The following is a 13265-nucleotide window of genomic DNA, read 5'->3' on the forward strand; positions in this document are numbered from 1 at the left end:
TTATTGAAGAATCTACTCATTTTCTTCGTCACCTCCTTTCTCTTCACCATCTTTATTAGCACTTCCATTGTTCTCGCCCTCACCTTCCGCTACTTCTTGCTTCTCGTCTGACTTTTTATGCTTTCTCCTCCTCCTATGCTTCTTTTCACTATCTTCCTTCACTTCATTGGCACTTGGCTCGCCTTTCTTTTTCTTCTTTACACTCAAAGGATTAGGTCCTTTTGGCCCTTTCCTCTTTTTCTTTGCTGGAACAGCACCTTCCTTCTCGTCCTCTTCCTCCTCATTCTCATTATTTTCAATTATCTTACCCGCTTTTAAGTCATTCAATCCACCAGTCAATTTCTTCCTTTCCCATTCTTCACTATACTTGGAACTAGCATCACTCAAAGGTTCCATAACCATAACTGATCGATTCATATAAATTAGTGGTACACCAGGTATTTGTCTCAATTTCCTCCTCAAGTCCAAATCCTGAGTCGCAACCACATATCGATGCTTATTCTCCCCATTGATGTCAACTATACTTTTGATACATTCACCAGGAGCAATAACTTCACGATGATTGCATTTTCTTCGTTCAAATTTTTTGGCCAAGTTGATTGCATCTTGATTCTTGGTATCGTATAAAGCTTGGATGCAGCATTGTGTAATCATTGGTTTGTTTTCAGCTTGGATGGTTCTGGTTAGTCCTTTGGTGATATCGTAGGATGATTTGGAACATGTGCTTACGATTTCGTTATCGACTATGACTTGGTACGGTTCTCGAAATTTGAATGTGTAGTGGTATACATTCATTTGCTTCTTGTAAGACTTTGCTCTCTTTTGTCTCATTTTGGGAGGCTATTGTGCTGGAGGATGGGTGGTCTATATCGGTTGAAATGGTTTTCAAGAGATAAATTTGTGTGAAGTTTTGCGATGATGCGATGTGTCGTAAACATCTTGCGACTTTACAATCTACGACATTCATGTTCTGTTCAAAATCAAGTACAAATTACAAAATTAATTAAAATGACAGAGTAGTATATATCTCTATGTCTCTTTTACAGCAGTTTAAATCTAAATTTAGATAATCCCAATCCCCTCTTTGTGGTCGATACAGGGGGAAGTGGGGCAGGCATAACCTGTGATGGCAAAACAGGTTCACCTTCATTTAAAGTTTGATTAGCTCTGAATGATAAACTTTCCTCTTTCAACAATTGATCACTCTTGGTGAAATAGTGTCTCCTTTCTTTATTAGTTTTGGAAGGTGATCGAAAGACAGCAAAGTTTCTCAAAATAGCATTCGCGTATTTCGTTGGTGCATCTTCAGCTGCGGTATATTCAGAAACTCCAGTAAATCTAACCTTTTTGATTACTGGTGCTGCTGGTTCTATGGTTGCTGGTGGGGCTTCCTGGTTCCCGACAACTAAAGTTTTCTGATCCTCAACACTAGAGTTTGTACCAACAGTAACTTCAGTTTGAGCAGTCACAGTTGTCGAGTCTACTATTGGAGTAGTTTCCAGAGCCTGCTCCACACTGCTTCCCAAAGTAGATGACGAAGCGGCGGTTGAATTGGACGAATTGTCCTGTGAAGCAGGTTGCTCCAGAGGTCCAGTTGGAGGAACCTCAGGAATAAAGCTGTTCCGCTGCGTATTGCTTCGCGTTACTTGATCTCTGGTTCGTGCTACTGGGTTTCCTTGAGTCTTGACGTGATTTTGATTGGAGACGGTACTTGCTGCTGCAGCTGCTGGTATAGCACCGGACGGAGCTGGCGACGATACCGGCTCTGGCGATGATTGAGACTCCTCAACTTTTGGTTTCTCAATATACCGCTTCATATGAAGCTTATTAGTATGATTGGGGTCATAAACAACAGAGTTTAACATCTCCCTCTCTGTAGTCATCATGTCACCTGATTTCGCAGCATCTCGAATGTGCTGTTGGAGTCTTTGAGATGCCGAGAGTTTCACTCCTGGTGGTGCTTCTTCTGAACTTTCTTCGCTCACAGCTAACAATTTCTTTGTAAATGCACTATGTGAACTTTGCAGTTCAACATTGAGCGTTTGCGTATTGCTGTCCGCAACCTGGGGCAGTTGTTGTCGTTGTGTCTTCTGTTCTTGCTGTTGCTGTTGCTGCTGCTGTTGCTGCTGCTGTTGCTGCTGCACTTGAGCTTGCTGTTTCTGATGTTGTTGCCTATAAGGAGAGTTACTCTTGATGCCATTAGCTTTCAAGGCTGCTGCTGCGCCAGATGTTGCAATAGATTCATTTGCTAGTGGGTGTGAATTCGATCTTCGACGACCTTGCACTGGTGCGCCATGACCACCTGCTTTGGTATTAGTGGCTTTGCCATCAGAAGCATTTCCATTTTCAAGACTGGAATTCGAGGAGTTAGACTGGTGATACTGAAACAACATAGAATTAGGTCTTGCTCTAGGAGAAGTGACTCTCGCATTCCCAAGTGCTTTATTGGGAGACGTCAATGATGCTCTTCTCATTAACCCTGATGATGGGGCTGACGAATTGCTGCCATTGCTATTTACACTTGAAGTTGAAGAAGACCTCGATCTTCTTCCTCCGCCATTATCATTCAAGTCCAACGTTTTCAAATGTCTCTCCATAGCGCTAGGTCTTGTAGCTGTCGGTTGTTGGGTCTTTGGAACTGGTTTGGCTTGTGGTGGTTTTGGTTTCAACTCTGGTATAGTTTCATAAATCTTGTCTAAATTTCCACGAGGTAAATGATAGACGTTTCTAAACCTTTTCTCAGAATTAATCCATGACAATCCAAATTCCTTCAATACAGTTAGACATTTTTCAGTAACATTGAGACCTTGTACGACAAAATTAATGTGCGTACTTACTGCCTTGGCATTTATTTCCAATTTGGTGTCTTGACGTATTAGTCTTGTGATGTTTGCAATCAAGGTACCATTTTTCTTCATTGAATTGTAGTAGTCGTCCATATTTCTCAACACATTAGTTTTAAAATAGGCGGAATTCGGGCAATAATGTAAAAACTTGGCATCAACTAAATGTTGGTGATTGGAAAGATAGATCTTTCTACCAAATCTTCGTATGATTGTGTAAATCTCATTCAACCTTGATGTAAGGAGAAATATTTTGTGCACTGAGAAATGATCATTAGTTTGGGGCTTCTTCAAGGAATCAATCACTGGTTTCAATTTAGTCAACAGCTTTTCCATTTGCTGGATTATTACAAACAAAGCTTTGAGATCCATATCGATTAGTGAAGCTTCTTCATAATGTTGAGCATTTGCTTGCTCATCATTGGTCAAAGGAAAAGACACATCATTCAATTGAAGATCAATATCTTGATAAAATATATCATGCGAAATTATAGACTCCAATTTGGAATAATATGTCTCAAGGTTGGTGCCGTTTATTGCTTTTTCCTTTTCTGCTTTCGCCAACTCAAGTCTCTTTTTGTAGCCAGACAAGCAGATATTACTCAAAACTTCTACTTGTTTCAAGCACTTGAGAGTACTTTCAAGTGGTGGGAAATCATCCAATGCCAGCACCGGTAAATCAGGGATATCATAAGGGATGTGGGATGTATTCTGGGCAATATTGATTGAGCCAATCTGAATTGGTTTGAAATTGGCAAGCTTATCGAATCTTGAATCAAATGCTTTGTCGTTGATAGCAAATACACTTCCAGTGAGCAAGACAATATAATGAATCATTGGAACCCCCGTCGTTGATGAATGTAATCGTTTCAAACTAGCAATAAATTTCTCTAATTTGTAAATCCCGTATTCATATTGTAATAACCTACAATCTAATGATGTAATTACTTTAGGGTTGTATTGTGGTAAGGGTTTCTCTGGTGTTGATATGCCTGTACCAACCACAGAAGTGTCTGGAGATTGAGCAGGAGCTTTCGGAGCAATTGTGGATTCAGACATGATTCAATTCACAACCAACAACAAAAAAAAAAAATTTAAAGTGAGATGCCAAACGCGTGTGGATATTGAGCAGTTGAAGTATGTGATTGTTTTATGTCCCTTTCTGTTTAATGAAATAGCTCGGAATTGAGTGGCAAATATAATTTGAGATTTTGTTGCCTTTTTGCCTTTTATCTCTTTAGATGGTTTAATTTTGCTTGAGTTTTTCCGTTGGATATCAGCTGACCAAATGGAGAAAGGGGGGGAGGTCGTGACTACGTTAATGATTTTTACTCCTCTTTGTGTGGTAATCTAGTTGATTGGGGATGTATGAATACACACTCGTTTGGTGATATTTTGTGTGAATTAGAAGCAACTTGATGGTTGTTGTTGTTGTTGTTAGTTTAGAGGACAAAAGTTTTGTCTCTTTTGACTCTGACATTTTTTTCTGTTCTCTTTCAATTCTTCCGCGGCACAAACAAACCACCAGTCGACCACCAACAGAACTTAACTGATCATCATCAACGCATCTTAGTGAACTGAAGCAACTACACTGCTACTGCCCATTTAATATTATGTCATTATCAACAGGCTCCAAGTACATGCTGTACTTTGTTGGTACACTTCTACTAATCCACTCAGGTTATTCAGCATTTGAATTTCATAAATACGCAATACATTATAATCACCACGTCCAACAGCAGCAGGTGCATCAACAAGGCTCACCCCAATCCATCTCTTTACCATTAGATATTTACATTGAAGCTATAGTTGGATTTATTATCGTTATGGTTGGTGCACTTGTATCAATTGAAAATCCCATCCATTTGTCAATTACTGAAAAGGATAAATTAGTTTATGAAGATCTGAAATATTTGAGGCCAATTGAAATGAAAGACAGTTTGAAATTGGGGGATAAGGTTGGCATTAACGCATTTGAAGAATTTCAACTGAGAGTGCCATTTATTGATATTGTGGCAAAGAGGAAAGAGTATGAGGATTGGGTTAATGAGGAAAAGTCAAAATTGGAATCGTAGTTGGAAGGAAGGGCAATGTGTACAGAGCTAGCTAGTTTTTGTATCAAAAATAATTCTGAATTAAGATCTATAAATATACAGCAAAAAACACCTATAAAAGTGAGCTGATTGAAAAAAAGGCATGGGATTAAAGCCAGACATCGAGAATACTGAAAAGCACAAACTCTCCAATCTTCTTAAATTGTTTTCTTTTGCAATTTTTCAGCTTTCTTCCTAATCCTTTCTTCTCTGGCAGCTTTACCCTTTGGACCAGCTTCAGTTTCCAAAAAGTAATCCCACCATCTAAAACTAGACGAATAACCACCAATAAAATAATGGTGATGTTCATCATGATGATCAGCTCCAGCCCAAAATGGCAAAAAGTGATGTAATGACCAAGGAAACTCGTATCCAGAATGAGAGTCAACAGCTTGGAACAATCTCAAGACAATCCAAACAGAAACGGTAAATAAATGCAATTTTCCAGTGATTATACACCACAAGATTGGAATACCAACAGTACCCAAACCCAACAAAGCAACTTCAACTGGGTGAGCATATTCAGCAGCTAATCCAAATGGAGCAGCATACCTGTGATGTTGTTTATGAATATATTTGTAAAAAACACCATAATGTAACCCACGATGAAACCAATAATGCCAAGCATCTTCCAACACAAAAAACACTGCCAATTGCAACAACATTTGTCCTATACTTGGGAATGGGACATCAAACGAAATACCAATTTTTTGACACAATGGATGGAAAAACCAAATAGGGAAAGCTTCAACCAAGAAATGGGAAGTTAAAACCAGTTTCAAACATTCCCATTGTTCTTCATCACTAGGTAATTTTTCATCTTGAATTTTCCATTTTCTGAAATATGGGATTCTATCAATGATGGCCCATGGTAAACATCTACCGAAATAGAAAAGTTCATGAGTAACGAAAAACAACAACCCAGTAGCAAATAAATCGTTATTCATGTAATAATAGTAACTAGCCCAAAGTTTCTCAACAATATTTAAATTGGGAACTTGGCTAAAGTTGTTGTAAGCATCCATAAAGGTGGTCCCATTGGAGAACTGGGAATAGTCGTAATATACTTGACTTGAAGACATCTTTGGTTAACAAATATTTTTTAAAAAAAAAAGAAAAATGAAAAGCGCGTGTGTTGGCTGTGTGTGTATCTTGTGTCTCTGGTGGTGAGTATTTAATTGAGTCAAAGATATAGTTGAGATATCTAATTAAGAAAGATAATGCAATGTTGAATATGTGTGTATAGATATACGTGTGAAGTATGAAGTAGCGAATTGAAATGAAACTTTCTTAAGAAGCTCTTGCTCGTTTTTTAGGAATTGATGAAAATTGGAATTTTATAAGATATATTTATATGATGATGAGAAAGAAGTGTATGTGTGTGCGTCTCGGCTTTTTTTTTTTTTTTTAGACATTGAAAAAGAGGCAGGCGCATCTAGAAAAGAAAATAACTAAACGAATTACATGAAAGTAAGACAGAAGCTATACGATACTATATTGTAAGTTACTAAGCACAGTCACCTCTGCTATCGCTTCGTCCAAGTCATAGCCTCATCATCGGATCAATCAACCTTGATTAATTCCCTGCTTATACGAATGTTGGATCTAGTCTTTGAATAGTTAGAACTTTGTGTCACCTCCTTAAAAAAGTAGTGTACCATTGACCAATTGTAAAAATTTCTTTTTTTTTTTTTTGTTCTTTCTAAACGAGACAATATTTCTATTTCTATACGACAAAAACATTTTCTATACGACGATTGCGCACATATAATTAATGAGATGCGTTATCTTTTCTTTATCGAAAGCTGTGATGTATATAAAGTTAACGACCTAAGCGTATATTTTTCGTTGCTTAATGTTATCTGATAACAGATTGTACCCACTTGATGACGACGAAACAGCAATTATGTAATAATCATCGTTCCTGCTATGATTTCTTTTATGATGTCTCAATTAGAAAAAGCGACATACGAGCTAATCCAAGATATCATCAATCATTGAACTTTCGTAACGATTGAGAAACACTTCTGAAGATGTCACTTTATTGATTCTACAGTGTTCAACAGAATATTTGATTTCTCTTTTTTACGCCGAAATAAAAGCAAATATTTAAAAACTACGTTACATTCCCTAATTGATAATGACACTTACTACAATATCTAAGTAGATAGTTAAATAAGAACGGCCCCCTTTACAAGCTCTCCTTCTTCCAGAAAGCGATAAACAACCCTTCATTGTAAGGTTATTTAAAAGCCATTCATCAGCTATAACACTAAATAAAGACTCATGATGCAAAGACTTGCCAATATAGAGCGATCCACTTGCATATCAACACCATACGCTCCCTAAATTCCAAATCAGACACCTGCCTCTTTCGTTAATCAATTTGTCTCTGATTTGCCTTTTTTGCAACCAAAATTCAAAAATTTGCGAAAATATCAACAAGATGGTAGCGCAACATAAAAAAAGATGTTTTTAAAAGGCAAACACAACGCGAGATCAAAACGCGTAACACACCCCTCTTCTTCTACACGCATACTATTCGCAATACCTACAACACTATAGAGTATACTATACTATGTCACAAACAGAAGTTGAATTACAACTGCAAAGACTTGAAGCGTCCAACATTTCCACTTCATCCGCAGGACACGATCACAATATGCACGAAGCAGACGCGAGTGCACATGAAGAAGAGGAGGAAGAAACGAGTGGTCCATTACTTATTGAACAACTTGAAGGTAATGGTATTACTGCATCAGACATTAAGAAGTTGAAAGCTGAAGGTTATCATACTATTGAGTCTATTGCTTATACCCCCAAGAGACAATTAATCACAGTCAAAGGTATCAGTGAAGCTAAAGCGGAAAAGATTTCTAACGAAGCGGCTAAAGTGGTTCCCTTGGGGTTCACTACTGCCTCAGAGTTTCATTCAAGAAGGTCAGAGTTGATTTGTTTAACTACTGGATCTAAGCAGTTGGACACGTTATTAGGAGGTGGTGTTGAGACTGGATCCATAACTGAGGTTTTTGGTGAATTTAGAACTGGTAAATCTCAATTATGCCACACATTGGCAGTTACCTGTCAGTTGCCAATTGATATGGGTGGTGGTGAAGGAAAATGTCTTTACATTGATACTGAAGGAACATTTAGACCCAATAGATTGGTTTCAATCGCTGAAAGATATGGGCTCAGTCCAAATGATTGTTTGGATAATGTTGCTTATGCTAGAGCCTACAATGCTGAGCATCAATTAAACTTGTTGCACTTGGCAGCTCAAATGATGGCCGAACTGAGATTCTCATTGTTGATTGTTGATTCCATTATGTCCTTGTATCGTACTGATTATGCCGGTAGAGGTGAATTGAGTGCTCGTCAAACATCAGTGGCAAAGTTTATGAGAACATTGCAAAGATTGGCTGATGAATTTGGTATTGCTGTTGTCATTACTAATCAAGTTGTTGCTCAAGTTGATGGTATGTCAGGAATGTATAACCCAGATCCAAAGAAACCAATTGGAGGAAACATCATTGCTCATGCTTCCACCACTAGATTGTCATTGAAAAAGGGTAGAGGTGAGCAGAGAATTTGTAAGATTTATGATTCACCTTGTTTACCGGAAAGTGATTGCGTGTTTGCAATCTATGAGGATGGAATTGGTGATCCAAAAGTTGAAGATGATGAGTAAGTGGTAGGTGAGAACCTTCTTTTTTTGTTAGTGCAAGTGTATAGTTTTTCGTTGCTTCAGTTTTTGAAGATTTATAGTTTTTTTTAGTATTTTGTTTATATTCGTTGTTATTTTGATCGTGACTGATTATCTATCTACCTTCAATTTGGCATCACCCCAATTGACGTAACACTAGGAAGCGCCCATAAAAAGTGTAGTTATGTGTCATATTTCAGTTCCTTTATATACAGTACACTGATCTTTTAGATAACTTTTCCACTAAGAACGTTTCTTTTTTTTTCTTTTTTTTTTTATTAAATGCCGTACGACTTCATGGGACAAATGGGATCAACAGAATTTTTCCGCATGGGGGAATAGTGTTACTGTGCATGACAATGATTCATTCGGCAATTAAAATCCGTTGTCTATTGTATTTTTAGAAAGGAGGTCCTTGTTTTGCTTCTTCTCTTCTATACAATGGCATTAATTGACGTCACTTGGCGATGAAAATAATAGACGATTCTACTCACTAGTAACTTTCCTTGCTTTTTTAGTTCATTTGATGTAACTGGATCCGAAATGAGTAATTTTGGTGTAACATTGTTATTTTTTCTTGGTGTCTTCTCTGCTTCTTTTCCTTCAAATTACCGAGGGCTAGAACAGTGTTGACATTAAATTCCAGAATAAGCGATATGTACGTGTATTTGTGCTAACTCGTTTGGCTCTCTACAGAAAAGCATTATGCATGAATTAGAAAGCGTGTAGAAATTCGGTGTGTATTTACACCCCCAATGCCAATTGAAAAAGGGTGTCATGCCAACTAGCCTCTCTTTCTCATATTGCTGTTTTGTGTAACTTTGTTTCGAATGAAAAATTTTTATCTTTTCCATCAGTTGAGCTCAAGTACACTACCATTACATCCAAACATCAATATATTAGAGTATACTCAATTCCGTATATTAACCCAAACCACATCCATGCATACATATTAATACAGCACAAGAAGAATAAAAAATAAATAAAAATTAAAAATTTATATTCTCTCAACAATTGAAATCTCAATATCCATAAACAAAAACGAAATTTTTCTTTTTTTTTTTTTTTCCTATTCACAACTGTTTCTACATTGAATAAGGACCAGAAGAATAAGAAAGGATCATCACATTACACTGGGTTCATAATCCATTTGCATTGCATTACTCCTTTTTCCCTCTCCACTTGTTGTATCAACCTTTCCGAATTGTTCCTATCCACTAGAATAAGATACACGGTCACGAATCTCGTACAGAAGTATCAGAGTATCTACTGAAAAAGACTATCTATAAACACAACAACAACGGAAACACGACTACCTACCCACCATGAAGTACTCGGAAAAGGCAAAGGTAAAAATATTACCAAAACCAGCACCAATAACGCACTCCCCACAAACACCATCTCCATTGGTGTCAGTATCGCCAAGATATGCCAATACACCAATCTTACCTGCACCAAAACGATCCAAATCTGCAACAGCTGCTACTACCTCCACTTCTTCTGCCAAGGCAGGTCCAGAATTGAAGAGACAAAGAAAATCAAGCACTAGCGTGTCACCTCGCGAACGAAACAATTCGAAATCAGTTGAAAGCACACCAAAAGAATCTTCAGCACAGAAGCAGTCTAAACAGACAGGACATAGACCAGTCACATCATGTACATTCTGTCGTCAGCACAAGATCAAGTGCAATGCGCTGGAAAAACACCCCGAACCTTGTGAACGCTGTGAACGCATGGGATTGAAATGTGAGATAGATCCAGAATTTAGACCTAAAAAGGGATCACAGATACAATCATTGAAACTGGATGTTGATGAGCTAAAGGCGAAAATCGACCTCTTGACAAAGAATGAGTCGCTTCTCACTCAGGCATTGAGCCAACATAATATGGGCTTCATTACTCAAGCCTCGTCACCTCATGTCCAACCGCAAAGTCTGCCATCACAGCAAGCGCAGTTGCAAACGGATAAACCTTCACATCCACAACCTCAGAGAAGCTACCTGTATCCAAATGCTGCAATCAGTCCCATGGTTTTACCTTCATCGTCAACCTATGCTCATAGTCCCAATATCTCACCAATTGCATCAGTCACTCAGATTCACCAGAGTCCTTCCTTAATGCATGACAATTCAGACAATTCACCTTCATCAATGAGCAATTATGAGTTAAAGGAGGAAAGTTATCAACCAATCTCCGAGTTTGTTTTGGGTGATGTTAGCTTACCTTTGGCAAAAGCCAATGAGTTGCATCATCGTTTCATGACTAAAAATTTAAAATATTTCCCAATTATTTATTCACGTTCAGCAACTGAGTTGTACCATAAGTCAAACTTGCTATTCTGGGTGGTCATCTTAACGGCAAGTTTAGGAGAGCCAGAGCCTACGCTATACATGTCATTGGCGTCGTTAATTAAGCAATTGGCGGTGGAAACGTGCTGGATTAAAACTCCAAGATCAACTCATGTCATTCAAGCATTGATTATTTTATCCATATGGCCTTTACCAAATGAAAAAGTCCTTGATGATTGCTCTTATCGGTTTGTTGGATTGGCCAAGAACTTGTCATTACAATTGGGTTTGCATCGAGGTGGAGAGTTTATTCAAGAATTTAGTCGTAATCAAGTAAGTTTGGGTCCAGATGCCGAGAAATGGCGGACTAGGTCATGGTTAGCTTTATTCTTTTGTGAACAATTTTGGTCCTCATTATTGGGATTACCACCAAGTATAAACACAACAGATTATTTATTAGAGAATGCTAGAGTTGACCAGTCGTTACCAAAGGAGTTCCGATGTTTGATTTCGTTATCTATATTCCAATGCAAATTGGTGAATGTAATGGGAATTAGTGTCACTAGACCAGATGGGTTGTTGGAACCACTGAATCGTGCTGGGTCGTTGAATTTATTGGATAGAGAGTTGGAAAGATTACGCTTTAAACTCCAGATTGAAGAAGGGTCACCAATTGAAGTGTACTACCTTTACATTAAATTGATGATTTGTTGTTTTGCATTTTTACCAGGAACTCCAATTGAAGATCAGGTCAAGTATGTCAGTTCAGCATATTTATCAGCCACCAGGATAATCACAATTGTGTCCAAAATGAATCAAGAGATTAGTCTAATTGAATTGCCTATATATATTCGACAAGCTGTTTCATATTCAGTTTTGTTACTTTTCAAGTTGCATTTATCCAAATATCTTTATGATAAATACGTTGACTCAGCAAGACAGTCGATTGTCACTGTTCATCGAATGTTTCGAAACACTTTAAGTTCATGGCAAAATTTACAAAATGACATGTCTAGAACAGCTAAGGTTTTGGAAAATTTAAACATTGTCTTGTTTACTTACCCTGATATCTTTTTACAAGATGATAAAGATGAAGGGTCGAGTATTATATCACGAATGAGGTCGCATTTGACAGCGTCGTTGTTTTATGATTTGGTTTGGTGTGTACATGAGGGAAAGAGAAGAACTGCTTTGGATAAAGGTAAACCACCAACAAGGAAAATTGAACCTCATGACAAGAAATTACTTCCATTGCCCTTTTACAATCAAATCACAAAGGATGATTTCACTACGATTACAACGACTACCCCAAATGGTACCACCATCACCACTTTGGTTCCCACTGATGAAGCTATGAACCAAGCCAAGCTGAATGCTGGTGACAATAAGCCATTAGAGATTAATGGTATTCCATTATCAATGTTGGAAGCAACGGGATCAACTAGAGATATTATGAATGTACAAGATCCAGAGCCTCAAGTGATTATAAAGAATGAATCACTATTGCCACAGCAGCAGCAGCCACAACACTTGCAATTACATCAAGCAACTCCAATTCTAGAGTCAAGTGTTTCGTCACAGCAGCAACCACCGCAGCTCCAGTCACAACAATTACCACACCAGCAATCAGCCTTCCAATTTGGCCAATCACCACCACCACAAACTTACTTGCCTACAATTGAAGAAGTTAACGTTAATGAACAGTATTCAGCAACGTTAAACAATGATCACCAACACCAACATCTTCAACAACAGCACGGTCCACCACCACCACCACAACAACAACAACAACATAATGGAGGAATTGATAATGCAGCTGCTTCTGCTTCGGGTTCTTTTGTTTCCCAGATTGATAGCTTCTTCCAACAACAGTCGAATGGATGGATGGATAATCAAGATGATGATTTTTTGGGATGGTTTGATATTAACATGTTGCCTGATCAGTGATTGAAGGGTGAGGTGTGTAATGTAACTTGTATATATATTCCATGTCTTCATATTGCCAATTAGAAATTAAAAATGATGTTATGATTTGGAAGTACGTGTAGGGTATTGGCTAGAGAAAGATTGATATGGGATTCGGAGTTAATTTCTTGCAAGCGAAATGTAGGCTGATTGTAAATGGAGCAGGCAGACGACTAAACTTACAAAGACAGAGATTACTGTGATCTACCATTAGTTGAATTTACAAAACATTTAACAAAAATTTATTATAAAACAGTAGCGCGTATGCTGAATTGCTGAAGGTATTAAGGAACTACTTTGGTTACCGAAAATTTCCCGAGAATGCGTATTTAAGTTACAAATGATACACGAGCAAATCATTTATGCACATGCA

The 13265-nt window shown here is 37.8% G+C and overlaps 6 protein-coding genes across 6 annotated transcripts; 3 read left to right on the plus strand and 3 right to left on the minus strand. All coding sequences in view use genetic code 12, as the record gives it.

Annotated features, from left to right (window-relative positions):
- Positions 1 to 12: 12 nt before the first annotated feature.
- I9W82_000009 (rRNA-binding ribosome biosynthesis protein) lies at positions 13 to 831 on the minus strand (the record flags this gene model as incomplete). The annotated part of the gene is made up of 1 exon (XM_067695313.1): positions 13 to 831. The coding sequence occupies one exon, from the start codon at positions 829 to 831 to the stop codon at positions 13 to 15; it is 819 nt and encodes a 272-aa protein (XP_067550035.1).
- Positions 832 to 1040: 209 nt separating this feature from the next.
- I9W82_000010 (protein phosphatase regulator) lies at positions 1041 to 3902 on the minus strand (the record flags this gene model as incomplete). Its single annotated transcript, XM_067689698.1, has 1 exon — positions 1041 to 3902. The coding sequence occupies one exon, from the start codon at positions 3900 to 3902 to the stop codon at positions 1041 to 1043; it is 2862 nt and encodes a 953-aa protein (XP_067550036.1).
- Positions 3903 to 4456: 554 nt separating this feature from the next.
- Positions 4457 to 4918, plus strand: I9W82_000011 (uncharacterized protein; the record flags this gene model as incomplete). The annotated part of the gene is made up of 1 exon (XM_067689809.1): positions 4457 to 4918. One exon carries the CDS (start codon positions 4457 to 4459, stop codon positions 4916 to 4918), a length of 462 nt encoding a protein of 153 aa, XP_067550037.1.
- A 176-nt stretch (positions 4919 to 5094) lies between these two features.
- On the minus strand, positions 5095 to 6018 carry ERG25 (methylsterol monooxygenase; the record flags this gene model as incomplete). The annotated part of the gene is made up of 1 exon (XM_067689920.1): positions 5095 to 6018. One exon carries the CDS (start codon positions 6016 to 6018, stop codon positions 5095 to 5097), a length of 924 nt encoding a protein of 307 aa, XP_067550038.1.
- Positions 6019 to 7514: 1496 nt separating this feature from the next.
- Positions 7515 to 8624, plus strand: RAD51 (recombinase; the record flags this gene model as incomplete). Its single annotated transcript, XM_067690029.1, has 1 exon — positions 7515 to 8624. One exon carries the CDS (start codon positions 7515 to 7517, stop codon positions 8622 to 8624), a length of 1110 nt encoding a protein of 369 aa, XP_067550039.1.
- Positions 8625 to 9964: 1340 nt separating this feature from the next.
- Positions 9965 to 12874, plus strand: SEF1 (Sef1p; the record flags this gene model as incomplete). The annotated part of the gene is made up of 1 exon (XM_067690140.1): positions 9965 to 12874. The coding sequence occupies one exon, from the start codon at positions 9965 to 9967 to the stop codon at positions 12872 to 12874; it is 2910 nt and encodes a 969-aa protein (XP_067550040.1).
- Positions 12875 to 13265: the final 391 nt, after the last annotated feature.

Source organism: Candida metapsilosis, assembly GCF_017655625.1.
Source record: "Candida metapsilosis strain BP57 chromosome Unknown scaffold1, whole genome shotgun sequence".
NCBI lineage: Eukaryota > Fungi > Ascomycota > Pichiomycetes > Serinales > Debaryomycetaceae > Lodderomyces > Lodderomyces metapsilosis.